Source organism: Pogona vitticeps, chromosome 1, assembly GCF_051106095.1.
Source record: "Pogona vitticeps strain Pit_001003342236 chromosome 1, PviZW2.1, whole genome shotgun sequence".
Lineage (NCBI taxonomy): Eukaryota > Metazoa > Chordata > Lepidosauria > Squamata > Agamidae > Pogona > Pogona vitticeps.
The window spans coordinates 68,688,296-68,705,616 of NC_135783.1; the positions used below are offsets into that span (position 1 = coordinate 68,688,296).

Here is a 17,321-nt window from a genome sequence, read left to right on the forward strand (position 1 = left end):
TCAAAAGGCAGCTGACACCTACTTGCCAGATTCTGAACTGTATTCACTATTTAGAGAGCACCAGTGGTGTATTGTGTACTCAGAGAATGTTTTGATTCTGTCTTACTACTTTTGGTCATTATCCAAAACAAATTACATTTAGATCTTATTGATGTCAATGGGGAATTAAGTATTTTCTTAAATTAGAAGAATGAATTGTGAGTATCCTTGAAGTGTCTAATTTTGGTTAGTTTTTGTCCTTAACCTTCTACACACACACACACACACACACACACACACACACACACACACACACACACACACACACACACACACACACACACACACACACACACACACACACACACACACACACACACACACACACACACACACACACCACCACCACCACCACCACCACCACCACCACCACCACCACCACCACCACCACCACCACCACCACCACCACCAAAACAAAAATAAGCCATCCAATCTTGTCCATCCACTTCTGGTATCTATTGTTCAAGCTTGTGCCAAATAATAAGCTTGGTGCCATGAGAGCTTGTGTATTCTTATTTGAATACTGTTGCTCAATACATCTAGTGCAGAGGAGAGTCTCTTGATGTTCAGTTTCCCTTGAACAATAAAGCAGAAGTTCTAGAAGTAGCTTTCTACCTACTGAAACCTGTCATATTATTTATTGTCACGATAAATGAACAGAACTTGGAAAAGTTATTTTTCTAGACTTTTTTAGGCATGCTGGCTATGGATTACTATCCCAAATGTAAATGTTTCCAAGTTATGCAAATGATATCAGATCTTCAGACCAGCTGGAAACAGCCATAAATACATCCACACAGTGGACATTCTGGTGCATGTAGATTTTTCTTCATGTGCATGCATGTGGGAGGAAGGGAGTCAGTAAAGATCCTGTTTTCCATGGCTATGGATGGAAGAGGGAGGAGCTAATGGCCTATCCCAAAGAGCATATTTGTCACATTTATATTGCACTCTATCATAAAGAAGCTCAAAGCCAAACTAGACATTTTGGACTCAATACATAACCTCTAATGCAATAGAAAAAGTGTGGGCAAGTGGGTGGGTGGGTAGTCTGTGGCAGGACCACGACACATAGGAATGGTGTGCTCAGCTGGCTTGTTACACTCGCAAAAGCAAACTCTAGAGCTGGATAAGGTGCAGGAAAAGTAGACCAAAATTACTAGGGCACAGGAGCAACACTCCTATGAGGAAGAGTTAAACGTCTGGAGCTTTTAGTCCTTTGTTACATTTCTTATCTTACCCTTTTTGTTAGGGATCTGTAAAAGAAAGCATGGGGAGTGTTTTGTGGCCAGTGGAGGCAATTATTTCCTTCCTCTCAAAAATACCCTTGAGTATTTCAATATATCATGTTGTAACATCGTTCTCAATACAGTCTGTCCTAGGAGTGCAGCCAGGCTGCAGCAAAGTTAACCAGGACCCAAGAGGAGATATAAAGAAAGAACCTCCTTTGCAAAAGATGACTGTTTATCCTAGCAAAATCTTTTCTTGCCCACAAAATCTTTAAAAGTAAGAGGAAGATATTCTCACTGCCAAAAACCCGAATTCTTAGAATTTGTCCAGCCTGCCCACTTTGCCAAGTACCATCTCTTTTGGTAAATAAATAAATGGTCCTATGAAATGGTGGGCGAGTGCCAGCTTCAAAAGATACAGAAGGAAGAGAGAGTTAACTTTATTTTCACAATATTACATGTATTAAAGAGCCATTTCATAGAACTAACATTTTTATTTGGTGGTTTGTTTATAAAAGCAGCTGTATACAGTTTTTCAGCCATAATACTTTTTCTTCTGGTCATCTAAAAGCTATTTATAGACAATAGCTGAAAGAGTGCATTTCAACTTCACAGTGTCTTTTACTTAAGTTGTTTAGAATGGTATCGATGAAAGTTTTCCACATCTTCAATGGTGTCAGGCAAAGTTCTTCCCTTGGTCTCAGGCAGAAGTAACACCGATCCAGCAGCAATTAAACTAATGCCAGCTGTCAAAGAAATGAATGTGAAGCAGAGTTAAAAATCAAATGTATTATTTTGCACTTAAAATGCACATACCTTGGTTTACAAATGTCTCGGTTAACGTAATTTTTGGTTTATAAATGGAAATCCAATGTAAATAATGCCTTGGTTTACCTTTTTTTGTTTGTTGTTTTTTTCGGTTTGTGAAGGAAGTTTCCCCAGGATGCCTTGTGCCTGGAGGTTTATACCACCACCCCGTTCCTATGATAATCTGCTTTTTGGTTTACAAATTTTTTGCTTTATGTAACTCCCGTAGAATGCATTAAATTTGTAAACCAAGGTACTACGGTATAAATTATAAATCACTACAGTGGTCCCCTGCACTCAGTCACCCAAAAGTTAACTGTATTACATTTATAGGACTCGCCCAGAATCAAACTAGTCAAGATGCGTCTGTGCTAATTTGAGAAATTGTTTCAATTTATGTTCATTGAATTTCCTGTAAAACGTGACAGCTCCTCACTGACAAGGAACTTCTAATGGCATATGAGTAAACTCAAACTGCACCAGGCATGAAGAATTCAAAAACACCCTACCCCAAACTGGTTGTAAATAGCTCTCAGCTCACCTTAAGCAACGTGAACATAAGAACAGCCCTGCTGGATCAGGCCAAGGGCTCATCTAGTCCAGCTTCCTGTATCTCACAGTGGCCCAACCAGATGCCTCTGGAAGCACACGAGACAACTAGATACCTGTCTCCTGATAATACCCCGCTGCATCTGGTATTTTGAGGTACCTTCCTTTCAAGCCTGGAGATTATACATCCCCATCATGGCCTGTAACCTTTGGTGGACTTTTTCTCCACAGATCTATCCAATCCTCTTTTCAAGGCATCTAGGCCAGACGCCATCACCACATCTTGTGGCAAGGAGTTCCACAGACTAACAACACACTCTCTCCATTGTGAAAATTGCCCATTGACACCTACTCTCTGTTTCCTGGTTCTCAACCAATTCTCAATCCATAAGAGGGCCTGCCCTCTTATCCCCTGACTGTGGAGTTTTCTGAGCAGCCTTTGGGGAGGGACCATGTTAAATGCCTTCTAAAAATCTGTGCCTGGAGAATAATCTCTGTCATGACCATCTTCAGACTTTCATTCATAATTTTTCAATTCTAAGCCTGAGGAAGTGAACTTTATTCATGTTTGGTTTTTAGTGGTCTACATAAAGGCGTGACGTGACCTCTTCTACCTCTGAAAAAAAAGTTTGACCATCCCTTCTCATAAATCTTCCCCCACTAGGCACCACAGTAAAAAACTTCCATAGTTAATTTCGGCTATCAGTCAGCCAGCTTCTAGGCACCTGAGCAGCCTTAAACACCCTGCATCTGATGTGCAAAATATGCCTCCAAGTTCTATGAAATATCCATACGAGATACACAAGTGGCCTTGCTGAACAAACATGCAAACTGATTATCTAAAAGTTGGCACAGGGTTGAAAATCCTGCCCTTTGTGAACAAATAGCTGACTGCATTATGAGTTAGGTATTGTGATGGACAGCTCACACATCACTCCTGTCCATCAGGATAGAGCTCTGGTGTGGGAGCCTATGACAGGACAGAGGGGCAGAACCAATGGAACTAAGGGGGGGGGGAGACAGTTTGGGACAGTTAGGGCAGATGGAGAGAGAGAAAGAGAGAGAGAGAAGAGACAGAGAGAGGGGGGGATTGAAAGTGTTAAGATAGACAGGTTAGGATTAAGACAGGGACTTGGAAAGCTGGTGTAATGACAACTGAAGGAGCTACAAGAAATAAAATAAACTGTTTGAATATTGTAACACAGTAATTAAAGTGAATCTATATAAGTAAATATATCTAAAGTACAAAGCACGTTTAATGAATGAATAATACAAGTCCATCCATTATTTTCCTATTTACCTATTAACCTATAAATAAACATCATTATATTTGACAGCATTGATCCATTATTCATATTTGGTATAGTGAGGAGAATATCCTCTGGTGGCAGCATAAAAAGGAAGAAAAGAAAAAGTCGTGCCCAAAGGTGAACCTGGGCATGTTAGGGAAAACAAACAGGGGAGCTGGGGGTGCGCGACAGGTATCTGGCCAAGGAGCCATAGACTGGAGGTTCGATTTTTCACTGTGCATCCCAGACAGCCCTCCTTTGTGGCCTTGGACAAGCTGCACAGTACCAGAATACCTCCAGAAGAAAAGAATAGCATGCCACTTTTGAGTCCTCTATACCTAGAAAACCCTGAGAAAAGTTGCCGTAAGTTACACATCAGAAAGCACTTAATCAGCTTTTGATGACTCCAAAAGAAAAGGATATGCCACTACATCTGATTGTTCCAGTGTGCAATCCATACAGTACACAAGAGGGTAGCTTGAGACAGAATAAGGGGAAACAATGATATTCATTGGCAAAGGTATCAAATAAAGTTTTGCTTCATTTCCTTGTCTCTGCAATATCTATGCTGAACATACCATGGTGAAAATTGGATTAGAGTGAGATAAAGGAGAGGTGAAAAATGATGGAAGAAATATTAAATTTAAATTATGCAAACAACACAGTCTTACTGCTAGAAAGCACCAATGACCTGAAACAACTGGTGAAGGTGAAAGTAGAGTTGCGAAATTGGTTTTATAGCCAAACATCAAGAACGCTAAATTAACAACTACAGAAGAATTGTATAACAATAATATTGACAATGCAGAAATGTAAATTATTCAGTATATTCTATGCCTTGATTCCATCGTAAATCCAAATGGAGCTTCTACTTAAGAAATCTGAGATGTGGAAGGGTAGTTATGATGAAACTAGAAAAGATTCTTATGTTTAAGGACATACAGCTGGAAACTAAGGCTAAATTATATGCAGCCGAAGCTCACTGGACTCCCGCATGGTGCTCAATGTGTTGAGCCTGGGCTGATATCAAGCAGCATGGCAGCCTTGGCCTCGGCCTCTTGGCATGGCCTGGGTGATGGCGGGAGGGGTGATGCTGTGATGTTCTTTCCCTGACCTCCTTTTAGCTGGAGGAAGCAGTGAGCAGGGATGAGGCAGGAAGGCTTCACTCCAAATCCACGGTGTCATATTTCAAGAGAGTCTAAACTGTATTCTATTTATCTAGTTGTATTCAGCAGTTGTAGATGTGGTGGCTCTGTGGGCTAAACCGCAGAAGCCTTTGTGTGCTGCAGGGTCAGAAGACCAGCAGTCGTAAGGTCGAATCCACGCGACGGAGTGAGCTCCCCTTGCTTTGTCCCAGCTCCTCGCCAACCTAGCAGTTTGAAAGCATGCAAATGCGAGTAGATAAATAGGTACCACCTCAGTGGGAAGGTAAACAGCGTACCGTATCTAAGTCGCACTGGCCATGTGACCACAGAAACTGTCTTCGGACAAACCCTGGCTCTACGGCTTGGAAACAGGGATGAGCAACACACACACACCCCCAGAGTCGAACAGGGCTGACTAAATGTCAAGGGGAACCTTTACCTTTACTATTTAGCAGTTGTGTGGCATATCCAGGCTTGCATATGAGTTTATTGTTCCCACCTACGTTTGTGCCAATCTTCCCCTTATTACAATTTTGGGAAGCAGAGTTGTGGGCATTGGGCTAGATCTGTGGGTGAGGAGCAGAAAATGTAGATGGACCCTTCCCAGTGCTGGCAAGAATCCATTTAAGAGAGCTGGCAGTGAAGATATGATTAGGTTTTGCTCACGGGTCAGAAACTCAGATTCACCTTCAGGTGACAGGGAGCCACAGAGTCGCTATATAAGGTATCTCTGCAGTCTCCACCAGACTGTCCTTTCTGAGCTCTACCCAGCAGGCATCTTGGTGGGTGGCATCTGACAGAAACTGAGGTTTCTGGATGCTCCTGACACATCCCCCTTGCCCTGCCAGGAATACTGCTGCTGTAACCAATAAAGATACAGCCTCACTTTTTCCCCATGCTATGGTATGCCTATGGTCATTTCCCTTCCTCCCTTGAATGCCTGAGGCCATTTTAGCCTTAAGAGTGCAACATCCATACTATGCTATTTCTAATTATAGTGCACAGATGTAAAAGCTGGACAATGAATAAAACTGACTGGGGAAAAACCCAATTAATTTTAGATATTGTATTGCAAGAAAGTTTTGCAGGTACTGTACAATGGACCAAAGGATAGGTCAATAACTTGTTTGGAGAGGCAATAAAGCTTAAATTCTTCCTAAAACCAAAAAGGAATTGTCATACTTAGGACATGAGAATATTATACTTGATTAAAAAAGGCAAAAATGCTAGGAAAATGGGAGACAGTAAGAAAAGAGCAGGACCTAACATGACATGGACTGACGCAATAAAAGAAGCTACTGACTTTAGCTTGCATGACCTAATGTTAATGTTAGGAATTTTTGGAGGCCATTGGCTCACAGGGCCTCCATATGTGCAAAACAATTTGATGGCTCAGAACAACAGCATAACTATCCATGCTTCTGCAATACCCATGTTACTTTGCTTCTATGTACTGCAAGTGAAATAAAATGCAACCTCTCAGTGGCACTCCCCCCTCACAGGGAGCAAGGACCTATTTCTATGGTCCGACCTCGAAGGCTACTGGACCCTGTTGGATTCCAGGAGGCCATGAGAGGTGTTCCGGCTGACCTGGCTGGCGCTCCTGTCGAGGCTCTGGTTGACAGCTGGTCCATCGCTGCCACTAGGGCTATAGACACGATCGCACCTAAACGCCCTCTCCGGCTGAGAGCTCGGCCTGCGCCCTGGTTTAACCAGGAGCTCCGAGCGATGAAGCGACATAGGAGAAGGCTAGAGCGTAGGTGGAGGAAAAACCCGACGGATTACAATTGGACAGCTGTCAGGGTCGCAACTAACCTTTACCTGACTAAGGTAAAGGCTGCATGTAGATCATTCTTCGCTAACCGGATAAGCGAAGCGTCCAACCAGCAGGCGGAGTTATTCCGTATAGTGCGCGACCTATCTGGAACTGGTTCAGGTGATAGGCCTCCCCCTAGTTTTTCCCCTGACCAGTTTGCAGCCTTTTTAAAATCTAAAGTGGAGGCCATCCGCCGGGAGCTCTCTCCGTTTTTAAAAACAGTGAGTCGAGCAGAGATGTTCAGCGCTCCGTCTTACCCAGTGACTTTCGATTCTTTTCAGCCTGTAACGCCTGATTCCGTCTCCAGGGTGCTTGACCGCTGCCGAGCCACCACCTCCTCCTTGGACCCTTGCCCGGCCTGGTTAATCAAAGCAGCCAGGCCGATAACAACAGAATGGGCCACAGTAATAATAAATGAGTCTTTCCTTGAGGGTAGATTTCCATCCGCCCTCAAGGAGACACTCATTAGGCCCATAAGAAAGAAACCTAGTTTGGCGGTGGACGAAATTGGCAATTACAGGCCCGTCGCCAATGTTTCTTTCATGAGCAAAGTGGTTGAGAGGGTGGTGGCCGATCAGCTCCAGGCTCACCTGGACGAAACGGATGCCCTGGATCCATTTCAGTCGGGCTTCAGGCCGCGCCACGGTACTGAGACGGCATTGGTCGCCCTGTACGATGACCTGCTGAGGTAGGCCGACAGTGGCAAAATCTCCCTGCTGGTCCTCCTCGACATCTCGGCAGCCTTTGATACCGTCGACCACGGTATCCTCCTGGGGAGGCTCTCTGAGTTGGGAATTGGTGGCTTGGCACTTGCCTGGCTCCGTTCCTTCTTGGGGGACCGTCCCCAGAGAGTTCAGCTTGGGGAGAGCGTCTCAGCCCCGTGGAGTCTCAATTGTGGGGTTCCACAGGGGTCGATTATCTCCCCAATGCTGTTTAACATCTATATGAGGCCGCTGGGTGGGGTCATTAGGGGATGTGGGGCTTCGTGTCATCAATATGCCAATGACACCCAGCTCTATATCTCCTTTTCACCCACTGCAGGTGATGCTGTCCTTTCCCTTCAGCGTTGCCTGGGGGCCGTACTGCAATGGATGCAGGAGAACGGACTGAGGCTGAATCCGGATAAGACGGAAGTTCTGAGGGTGGGTGCCCCCGTGGTAGGTGGCTTGGGTGGCTCTCTCACATTTGGGGGGACCACCTTGGCCGCGAAGAGTGGGGTCCGCAGCCTCGGCATATATTTGGACCTGACGCTCATGGAAACTCAGGTGGCGTCGGTAGTCTGCACCGCATTTTTCCATCTTTGGCGGATTGCCCGGCTGCGACCCTATCTGGACATGGGGGTGCTCACTACCTTGGTGCATGCGCTCGTAATCTCAAGATTAGATCACTGTAACGCGCTCTACGTGGGGCTGCCTTTGAGGCTGACACGGAAACTTCAGGTGGTGCAGAATGCAGCGGCCAGGCTCCTTACAGGAGTGAGAAAATATCAACACATCTCTCCAATGCTGGCCGCATTGCATTGGCTGCCCATCTGTTTCCGTGTCAACTTCAAAGTTTTAATGCTTACTTATAAGGCCCTAAACGGTTTAGGACCTCGATATTTGGCGGAACGCCTCCTCCCACCAAGGTCTACCCGGATCACCCGCGCGAGTCAGGAGGTGAGGCTGGGGAGCCTGACGCCGAGAGAGGCCCGGAAGGAGAAGACACGAAACCGGGCCTTCTCGGCGGTGGCTCCTCGCCTCTGGAACAATCTCCCTCCCGCGATTCGCACAGCCCCCATGCTGGGCACCTTTAAAACCCAATTAAAAACATGGCTGTTTATTCAGGCCTTCCCTCCAGCCAACTCTTGATTTTTTTCTTACTTTTCCTTTTTATCTTTACTGCTGTTCTTGTTTGATTATTATGTATTTGTCTATGTTTTATTATTTGATTTTATATTTGGAAGCCGCCTAGAGTGGTTCGGTGGGCCAGATAGGCTGGGTATAAATTAAATAAATAAATAAATAAATAAATTTCCCTGTGAACTGTATGGAAATGGTTCAGAACATGCTTAGTGGATTTCTAATCTGCTGATCTGAAGGTACTTAATCCACAAATGTTCATTACTTAGTTCATGAATGTTAATTACTCACTTTGTGTTTTTCAGCAGAATTTAGAGTCATGGTTTTAACTTTAGAGTTCTAAACAGCTTATAATTTGTGTATTTTGTCTTTCACCTTGCAAGGCAGGTTAGTCAGCTGGTACTATATATATCTTTCAGATATCAGGTTAAACCCTCTTTATTTACCAAGATTTCTTAGGGAGGGGAGTGTTTTAGTTTAGTTTAGTTTAGTAACTGTTGTAATTAATCAAAGCTATTATTTATACTTTTGTTGTGTGTCTTTATTATTTGGGCTGGTGAATTTCTTTTGTAAGCATTTTATAGTTGAAAAGAGTCCTTAGAAGTATTTCAAATAAAATAAAACACACAATTTAAAACTAAGCCTAAGGAGACTTATTCATGGGTATGTGAGCTAAGCATTGCACTATCAAGAATTAAAGGTGCACTAATAACCCACTGTAGAATATTAGAAAATATGGAATGTCCTGTGTGGTGTAGTGGATAGAGTAATGGACTAAGACTCAGGAGACCGGAGTTCAAATGCCCACTCAGCTGTGGAAGCTCACAAGGGTGAGGAACAACAATAGTAAAATCATTCCTTATATATCGGACTTGTATTGAAAGCCTTATTGGGTTCACTTTAATTCAGTTGCACCTTGGTGACACATAACACACATGACATAGAATATTACTTACTGAAGACAAGAAGAGGCAGCTGGTGCCAAATCTCTGTCAGCCTATAAACAACAAATGGGGATATTATCCCACCAAGGTCACACATGGAGGAACAGATCATCACCCCGAGGTTTCTAAATGTGAAGGAACAAATAATTATATTTAAAGTTTGCAAATATGTATATAGTTAGTTCAGACAGCAGAGCTTGAAAACAGTTTATGGCTTATCAAACAAAAATTCTTCACTGTGGAAGAAGGAAAGAAGCATACATCCCACATTTTTTTAGACCAGCGAAGAACATTTAGCTTCTCCTAGGTGAGGGAACTAAAGATTGCTGTGGTGATTATGCCATAGTTTTATTTATGGAGAGGAAATCGAGATGTAATGGAAGCAAAAAGATTCTATGGATGCTGTTTAGAACATCTCATAAAACGACATGGACCACTGTCCCTAGCAGCTTCAAGTCCTATCAGTGGCAGCCAGTATTTTACACATTCCTTGATTTTAGACATACGGCAACTTCTGGCTGTCTATGTCCTCCTCTAGTCTCTTATGGGTAATATGGATTAACCCTTTCATACTAACTTTCTCATCTCTGTTTTTCTCCACACCCTGGTTTGGTGCCTATTTCCGGTTTTCAATCTCCCTTACAACTACTGTGCAGTAGCTGACAAAATTATTTCCAGATAATTGTTCTCTGTACAGCTTTTTGTGTACACTAGATAAATACTCCAACTATTATCACCATTCTGTTTATTTATGAGCAGGCAGTCTAAATGGAAACAGAAGGTCAGCACAATGACTTCTCGTGACATCAAGCTGATTTTCTTTAGAACTCAGTAAGAAATTGTTGGGAATTAATTCTTCCCGGGGAAAAAAAACACCCCCGCCTCCTGATTCTTCATTTTGACATTGCGAAGAATGTCCTAGATATGCAGTTTCCATTCTGGAATTCGTACTAACATACCTGTAAATCTATGGTAGCAGTGCAGTGACAAATAGAAGTATTAAACATTATCAGAAGTCAACTTCTCTTTGGTAATAAACACACTTACCTCAGGAATGTTGGATACAATTCAGTATTGACAAAGCACACCATTTCAAAAGCCATAGTGACTCCCAATCTGCCCAAGCAACTTGCAATCTCCTTTAGCCAGTACATGTCTGGAAAACAAACAATAACAGGTAATTTTCCAGAGCGGCATATTGCAGGAAGGCAATTTCATACCTATGTCATGGTAGACTATAATTTTCAAAAGAATTGGTGATGAATACATTCTTCATTTTGGAGCAGCCCCAAGTTCCATGGGCAGTGTTAACATTTCTTTTAATTTTGATTTGATGAGAGCACATTGAACATCCCTGATGTCCTGGTGACAGCTTTGCTTTATTTACACATGGACAGAATGTACGTCATTAGTCTATAATGTCCATCAGATGTTATTGGACTGCAACTCTCATCAGCTCTTGTGTCTCAAATGGCAGCATCTCTAGTTAAATCACTGCTGCAAAGCCTCATTCGCCGTGCTTTCTCATTAATCCTTTTTAAAAAAACGCTCCAAAGTTATTTAAATACATATGTCAATATGTAAATATTGTTATTATTGTTATTAATATCTTAGTGGTGCATGTGATCTGCAGGCTGTATTAATAATAATAATTTTGAACATATTTCCTAACGCACACATTTCTAATGTACAGTATTATCTCAATGTCCAGATTTTCAAATGCTCTTTGGTACTCTTTTGCAATGACAACTAAAGCACAACATGCAGCAAAGTGTAGTAGCCAGATGGTAATTATTATCTGTGCATTCAGGAACTGCAGATCAAATCAATTCATAGCTGTTTTTTTAAATGATTACTTTGTATGGAAACTAACAATCTAAAATTGATGCCAATGACTGAAGAGAATGTATTTATTGAGGAAGTTACATGTCTGTAGATAAAATCTGTTCATTATCTCTATGTAACTAATAAGATAAAGACAAAGGAAGATGAGAAAGTAAAGTTGATTCAACCGTATTAATGAATGCTGAATGAAACAACAGGAAACAGAAGTGAAAGAGGGTGCAAGCTAGGGAACCTTGATCACATGTTTTAACTTCTACTGCTCCCTGTGGGCATAGAATTGCTAGCACAAAGCAACAAAGTTGTACTTTCCCACTTCAAACAGAACAGCTAAATTCAATCATCATTTCCACTTGCCAGAATCATTCCTGCCCTTTTGCTTTTGGTGGTCCCACCTGATATCATTCCTACTTGGCTTCTGTAACAAGAAAGTCAATGTTTGACTTGCCTTCTGGTGTAAATGCTGTAACAAAGCAAGCAACTCCTGCCAGCAGATCTGCTGTGGCCCAGGGATAGCGGCGACCTACTCGTTCTATTGTCAATACAAGAATGGCAGCTGCAGGAAATTCAATCAGGGAAGAGTAGAAAAAATCCATGTAAACATTGTTTCCAGAAACTCCAATATGCATGATGAGTCCTTGGTATGTTATGGCGCTTGCAAACCTAGGAAAAGAGCCATTCAGAATTACAAGAAAATTCAAACTCTGAAAGCAGACTAATTTCTTTTAATAATAATAATAATAATTTATTGTCATTGTAAGTATATACACATACAACGAAATTCTAGGTATATTTCCTCTAAAATAGGTCATTGTTTTCTAAAGTATATTAATCAGGCTGATACATGATAAAATTTGATTTAGAGCATGTCTTGTTTTCCTTGTATCTTTTCCGATTTAGGACAGGCTTGGTTCATACCATCTCTCATTCTAGTCTAGCTTAACAGTGCTATATTCAAACCATAGAAGTAACTAGTTATAAATAATGGAATTATTGTTATATGCCATTAAATCACATCCAGCTTATGGTGACCCTATTAGTGACCTGCAAAAGGTCCTGTCATTAACAACTCTGCTCAGGTCATACAAATTCAAGGCTGTGGCTTCCTTTATTGACTTAATCCATTTCATATTTAGTCTTCGTCTTTCACTGCTCCCTTCAACTTTCCCCAACAACATTGTCTTCTCCGGTGAGTCTAGTCTTCTCATGATATGCCCAAAATACAATAGCCACAGATGAGTCATGATATGCCCAAAGTACATGTTGTTGTTGTTCAGTCATTAAGTTGTGTCTGACTCTTTGTGACCCCATGGACCAGAGCACGGCAGGCCCTCCTGTCTTCCACTGTCTCCCAGAGTTTGGTCAAATTCATGTTGGGAGCTTCAATGACACTGTCCAACCACCTCATCCTCTGTCATCCCCTTCTCCTCTTGCCTTCACATTTTCCCAACATCAGGGTCTTTTCCAGGAAGTCTTCTCTTCTCATGAGATGGTCAAATTATTGGAGCCTCAGCTTCAGGATCTGTCCTTCCACTGAGCATGCAGGGTTGCTTTCCTTCAGAATGGATAGGTTTGTTCTCCTTGTAGTCTAGGGGACTCTTAAGAGTCTCCCCCAGCACTACAATTCAAAAGCATCAGTTCTTTGACGCTCAGCCTTCTTTATGGTCCAGCTCTCACTTTCATACATCACTACTGGAAAAATCATAGCTTTGACTGTGCGGACCTTTGTCGGCAAGGTCATGTCTCTGCCTTTTAAGATGTTGCCTAGGTTTGTTATCGCTTTCCTCCCAAGAAGCACGCATCTTTTAATTTTGTGGCTGCTGTCATCATCTGCAGTGATCATGGAGCCCAAGAAAGTAAAATCTGTCACTGCCTCCATATCTTCCCCTTCTGTTTGCCAGGAAGTGATGAGACCAGTGGCCATGATCTTAGTTTTTTTAAAAAAATATTATTTATTATTCATTTATTTTTTCTACATATAAAAAACACACACACAAAAAGCAAAAACAATACAAATAAAAACAAAAAACAAAGACAAAACAAAACCCCACATATATAGGCAGGGGGTAGGCATTTCCATACAGTATTGTCCATTCTTAAAGGTCTGACTGCATCAACCTTATTACTCTAGAAGAATTTCAAATATAATTAGTCCTAAGGTTGTACTAATTCTAATAATTATTTGTCTCACATCCTTGGCTACCAATTATTCCTCAAAATATTTATGCTACCATCATGAAGAATCCATATTTCAGCAATAAACCACACCTTTAAAAAGACAAAACAAAGCAAAACCACAAAATAATATATCTAACATTGACTACTTAATCATATTATACTTCATATGTGCTTAGTTTCTTTATATAAATGCATTGATTGATCTCCTACATTATATTAGCTTCAGTTTATAGTCTATGCAAATATGTATTCCATATCAGGATTTCACATGGTATCAATATTTCAGAGAATAAGTATGTTATATATAAATTTAATCATATTGCCATTCATGTGTTTTTTATTCTTTAAATATGTGCCTTAGAATCATCAATTTCTAATATTATATTCATCATAAATAAGATCCCAAGATATACTTATTTAGATTGATAATCTCCCGTGCTCTATTAAATTCTATTTTACATCTAAACATACATATATTTCATATCCAAATTTCACATTTCATCAGCATTTCAAATATTGTCCAAATCTCTTATGGCTTTAATTGGCTACAGTTGCTTTACATCTTAAAGAGTACCTTAAGATCCACAATTTCTAATGTTAAATTCATCATACATATTTCATTTTACATAATTGATAAATCTTAATTGCCCTTTATCACCAAATATAAATCAGAATCGTTTTGTTATTGTATTCATCAATTCTTATTGTATTCATCAATTGTCATTTCCCCTTATTTTTATAGCACTCTGAACCTAAAGCTAAAATTTTCTCCTTTTTTTTTTTACTAGATTTTTTTTTATGTTGAGCTTCAGACCATTTTGCCGCTCTCCTCTTTCACCCTCATTAAGAGGTTCTTTAATTCTTCCTCACTTTCTGCCATCAGAGTGGTATCATCTACATATCTGAGGCTGTTCATATTTCTTCTGGCAATCTTAATTCCTGCTTGGGATTCCTCCAGTACTGCCTTTCACATTATGTATACTGCATATAAATTAAATAAGCAGGGAGACAATATACAGCCTTATCGTATTCCTTTCCCAATTTTGAAACAATCAGTTGTTCCATATACAGTTCTAACTGTTGCTTCCTGTCCCAAGTATAAGTTTATCAGTAGATAGATAAGGTGGTCAGGCACTCCAATTTCTTTAAGAACTTGCCATCATTTGCAGTGGTCGACACAGTCAAAGGCTTTTGCATAGTCAATGAAGCAGAAGTAGATGTTTTTCTGGAATTCTCTGGCTTTCTCCATAATCCAGCACATGTTCGGAATTTGATCTCTAGTTCCTCTGCTCCTTTGAAATCCAGCTTGTACTTGGGAGCTCTCGGTCCACATACTGCTGAAGCCTACCTTGGAGGATTTTGAGCATAACCTTGATAGTGTGTGAAATGAGTGCAATTGTACCGTATTTGGAGTATTCTTTGCCACTGCCCTTCTTTGGGATTGGGATGTAGATTGAGCCTTTTCAATCCTCTGGCCACTGCTGAGTTTTCCAAACTTGCTGGCATATTGACTGTAGCACCGTAAGAGCATCATCTTTTAAGATTTTAAATAGTTCAACTGGAATGCCATCACCTCCACTGGCCCTGTTGTTAGCCATGCTTTCTAAGGCCCACTTGACTTCGCTCTCCAGGATGTCTGGCTCAAAGTCAGCAACCACACTATCTGGGTTTTCAGGGATATCCAAATCTTTCTGGTATAATTCCTCTGTGTACTCTTGCCACCTCTTCTTGATGTCTCCTGCTTCTGTGAGGTCCCTACCATTTTTGTCCTTTATCATGTCCATCTTTGCACAAAATGTTTGTCTAACACCTCCAATTTTCTTGAACAGATCTCTGGTTTTTCTATCATTTCCCCCTATATCTTTGCACTGTACACTTAAAAAGACCCTCTTGTCTCTCCTTGCTATTCTTTGGAAGTCAGCATTCAATTTTCTGTAATTTTCCCTCTCTCCCTTGCATTTTGTTTCCTTTCTCTTCTCTGCTATTTGTAATGCCTCGTTGGACAGCCACTTTGCTTTCTTGCATTTCCTTTTCTATGGGATGGTTTTTGTTGCTTCCTCCTGTACATTGTTACCAGCTTCCATCCATAGTTCTTCAGCCAGTCCGTCCACCAAATCTAGTCCCTTAAATCTGTTCTTCACTTCCACTGTGTATTCATAAGGGATTTGGTTTAGATTATACCTGACTAGCCCAGTGGTTTTTCCTACTTTCTTCAGTTTAAGCTTGAGTTTTGCTATAAGAAGCTTATGATCAGAGCCACAATCAGCTCCAGGTCTCGTTTTTGCTGACTGTATAGAGCTTCTCCACGTTTGGCTGCAGAGAACATAATCAATCTGATTTCCGTATTGCCCATCTGGTGATGTCCATGTGTAGAGCTGCCTCTTGTGTTGTTGGAAAAGAGTGTTTGTGATGACCAGCTTGTTCTCTTGACAAACTCTATTAGCCTTTGCCCTGCTTCATTATGAACTCCAAAATCAAACTTACCTGTTGTTCCTTTTATCTCTTGACTCCCTACTTTAGCATTCCAGTCCCCCATAATGAGAAGAACATCTTTCTTTGATGTCAGTTCTAGAAGGTGTTGTAAGTCTTCACAGAATTGGTCAATTTCAGCCTCTTCTACATCGATGGTTGGTGCATAAACTTGGATTATTGTGATGTTGAAAGGTCTGCCTTGAATTCGTATTGAAATCATTCTATCATTTTTGAGATTGTATCCCAGTACAGCTTTTTCTACTCTTTTGTTGACTATGAGGGCTACAGGATTCTTGCGCACAATAGTAGATATGATAATCATCTGAATTGAATTTACCCATTCCCATCCATTTTAGTTCACTGATGCCTAGGATGTCAATGTTTATTCTTGCCATCTCTTGTTTGACCACCTCCAGCTTACCAAGGTTCATAGATCTTACATTCCAGGTTCCTATGCAGTATTTTTCTTTGCAGCATCGGACTTTCCTTTCAGTTCCAGGTTAGCTCTGGAGCTACTTGTACTTGTCTTCCACTCTTCCTCGGTAGCATGTTGGACGCCTTCCGCCCTGAGGGTCGGAAGGCGTCCAATATGATCTTCCAGCGTCGTATCTTTTAGCCTTTGTTTCTGTCCATGGAGTTTTCTTGGCAAAGATACTGGTGTGGATTGCCAGTTTTTGCTCCAGGTGGATCGCATTTAGTCAGAACTCTCCACTATGACCTGCTCATTTTGGGTGTCCCTGCACGGCATAGCCCATAGCGTCTCTGAATTACTGTACTCAAGCCCCTTCACCACAACAAGGCAGCAATCCATGAAGGGGTTAGTCATGATATGCCCAAAGTACATGTTACTTGTAATAAATTTCTCTTTTTGGCAATACAGTGGGGCCTCGACTTACGGATATCCCTACTTATGAAAATTTCAACTTGCAAAAAGCTCTGGTCGCAAAATTTAGCTTCGACTTGCAGCCAGAGCTTCCAGTTACGAATGGAAAAAGGCAGGGGAAAAGGGCGGGAAATTCAAACTGTTGGTGGTGAAGAGGCTGCTTCTTTGTAGCTCTTTTGCCCCAATGGTTAGGAAAAGGGAGGCTCAGGCTCCTGGGCTTCCACCACTGTTGCCAGAGGGAGGGAAGGGTGGCCACGGGGGCCGTCTGCCGGACACAGACTCAGACT

General features: G+C 41.5%; 1 protein-coding gene across 2 annotated transcripts in view; it reads right to left on the minus strand.

The window, feature by feature from the left end:
• Positions 1-1,692: 1,692 nt before the first annotated feature.
• Positions 1,693-17,321, minus strand: part of LOC110087397 (solute carrier family 22 member 2) — a 37,953-nt gene continuing 22,324 nt past the window's right edge. The window contains exons 7-10 of one of the 2 annotated variants that reach the window (XM_020809071.3): positions 11,950-12,164; positions 10,707-10,815; positions 9,672-9,784; positions 1,693-2,014 (exon numbers count right to left, since the gene is read on the minus strand). In XM_020809071.3, the coding sequence (XP_020664730.1) occupies positions 1,890-2,014; positions 9,672-9,784; positions 10,707-10,815; positions 11,950-12,164 (562 nt within the window). In that variant the 3' untranslated portion in view covers positions 1,693-1,889. The remainder of the gene's footprint in view (positions 2,015-9,671; positions 9,785-10,706; positions 10,816-11,949; positions 12,165-17,321) is intronic. The other variant, XM_072994640.2, reaches the window with a different exon arrangement.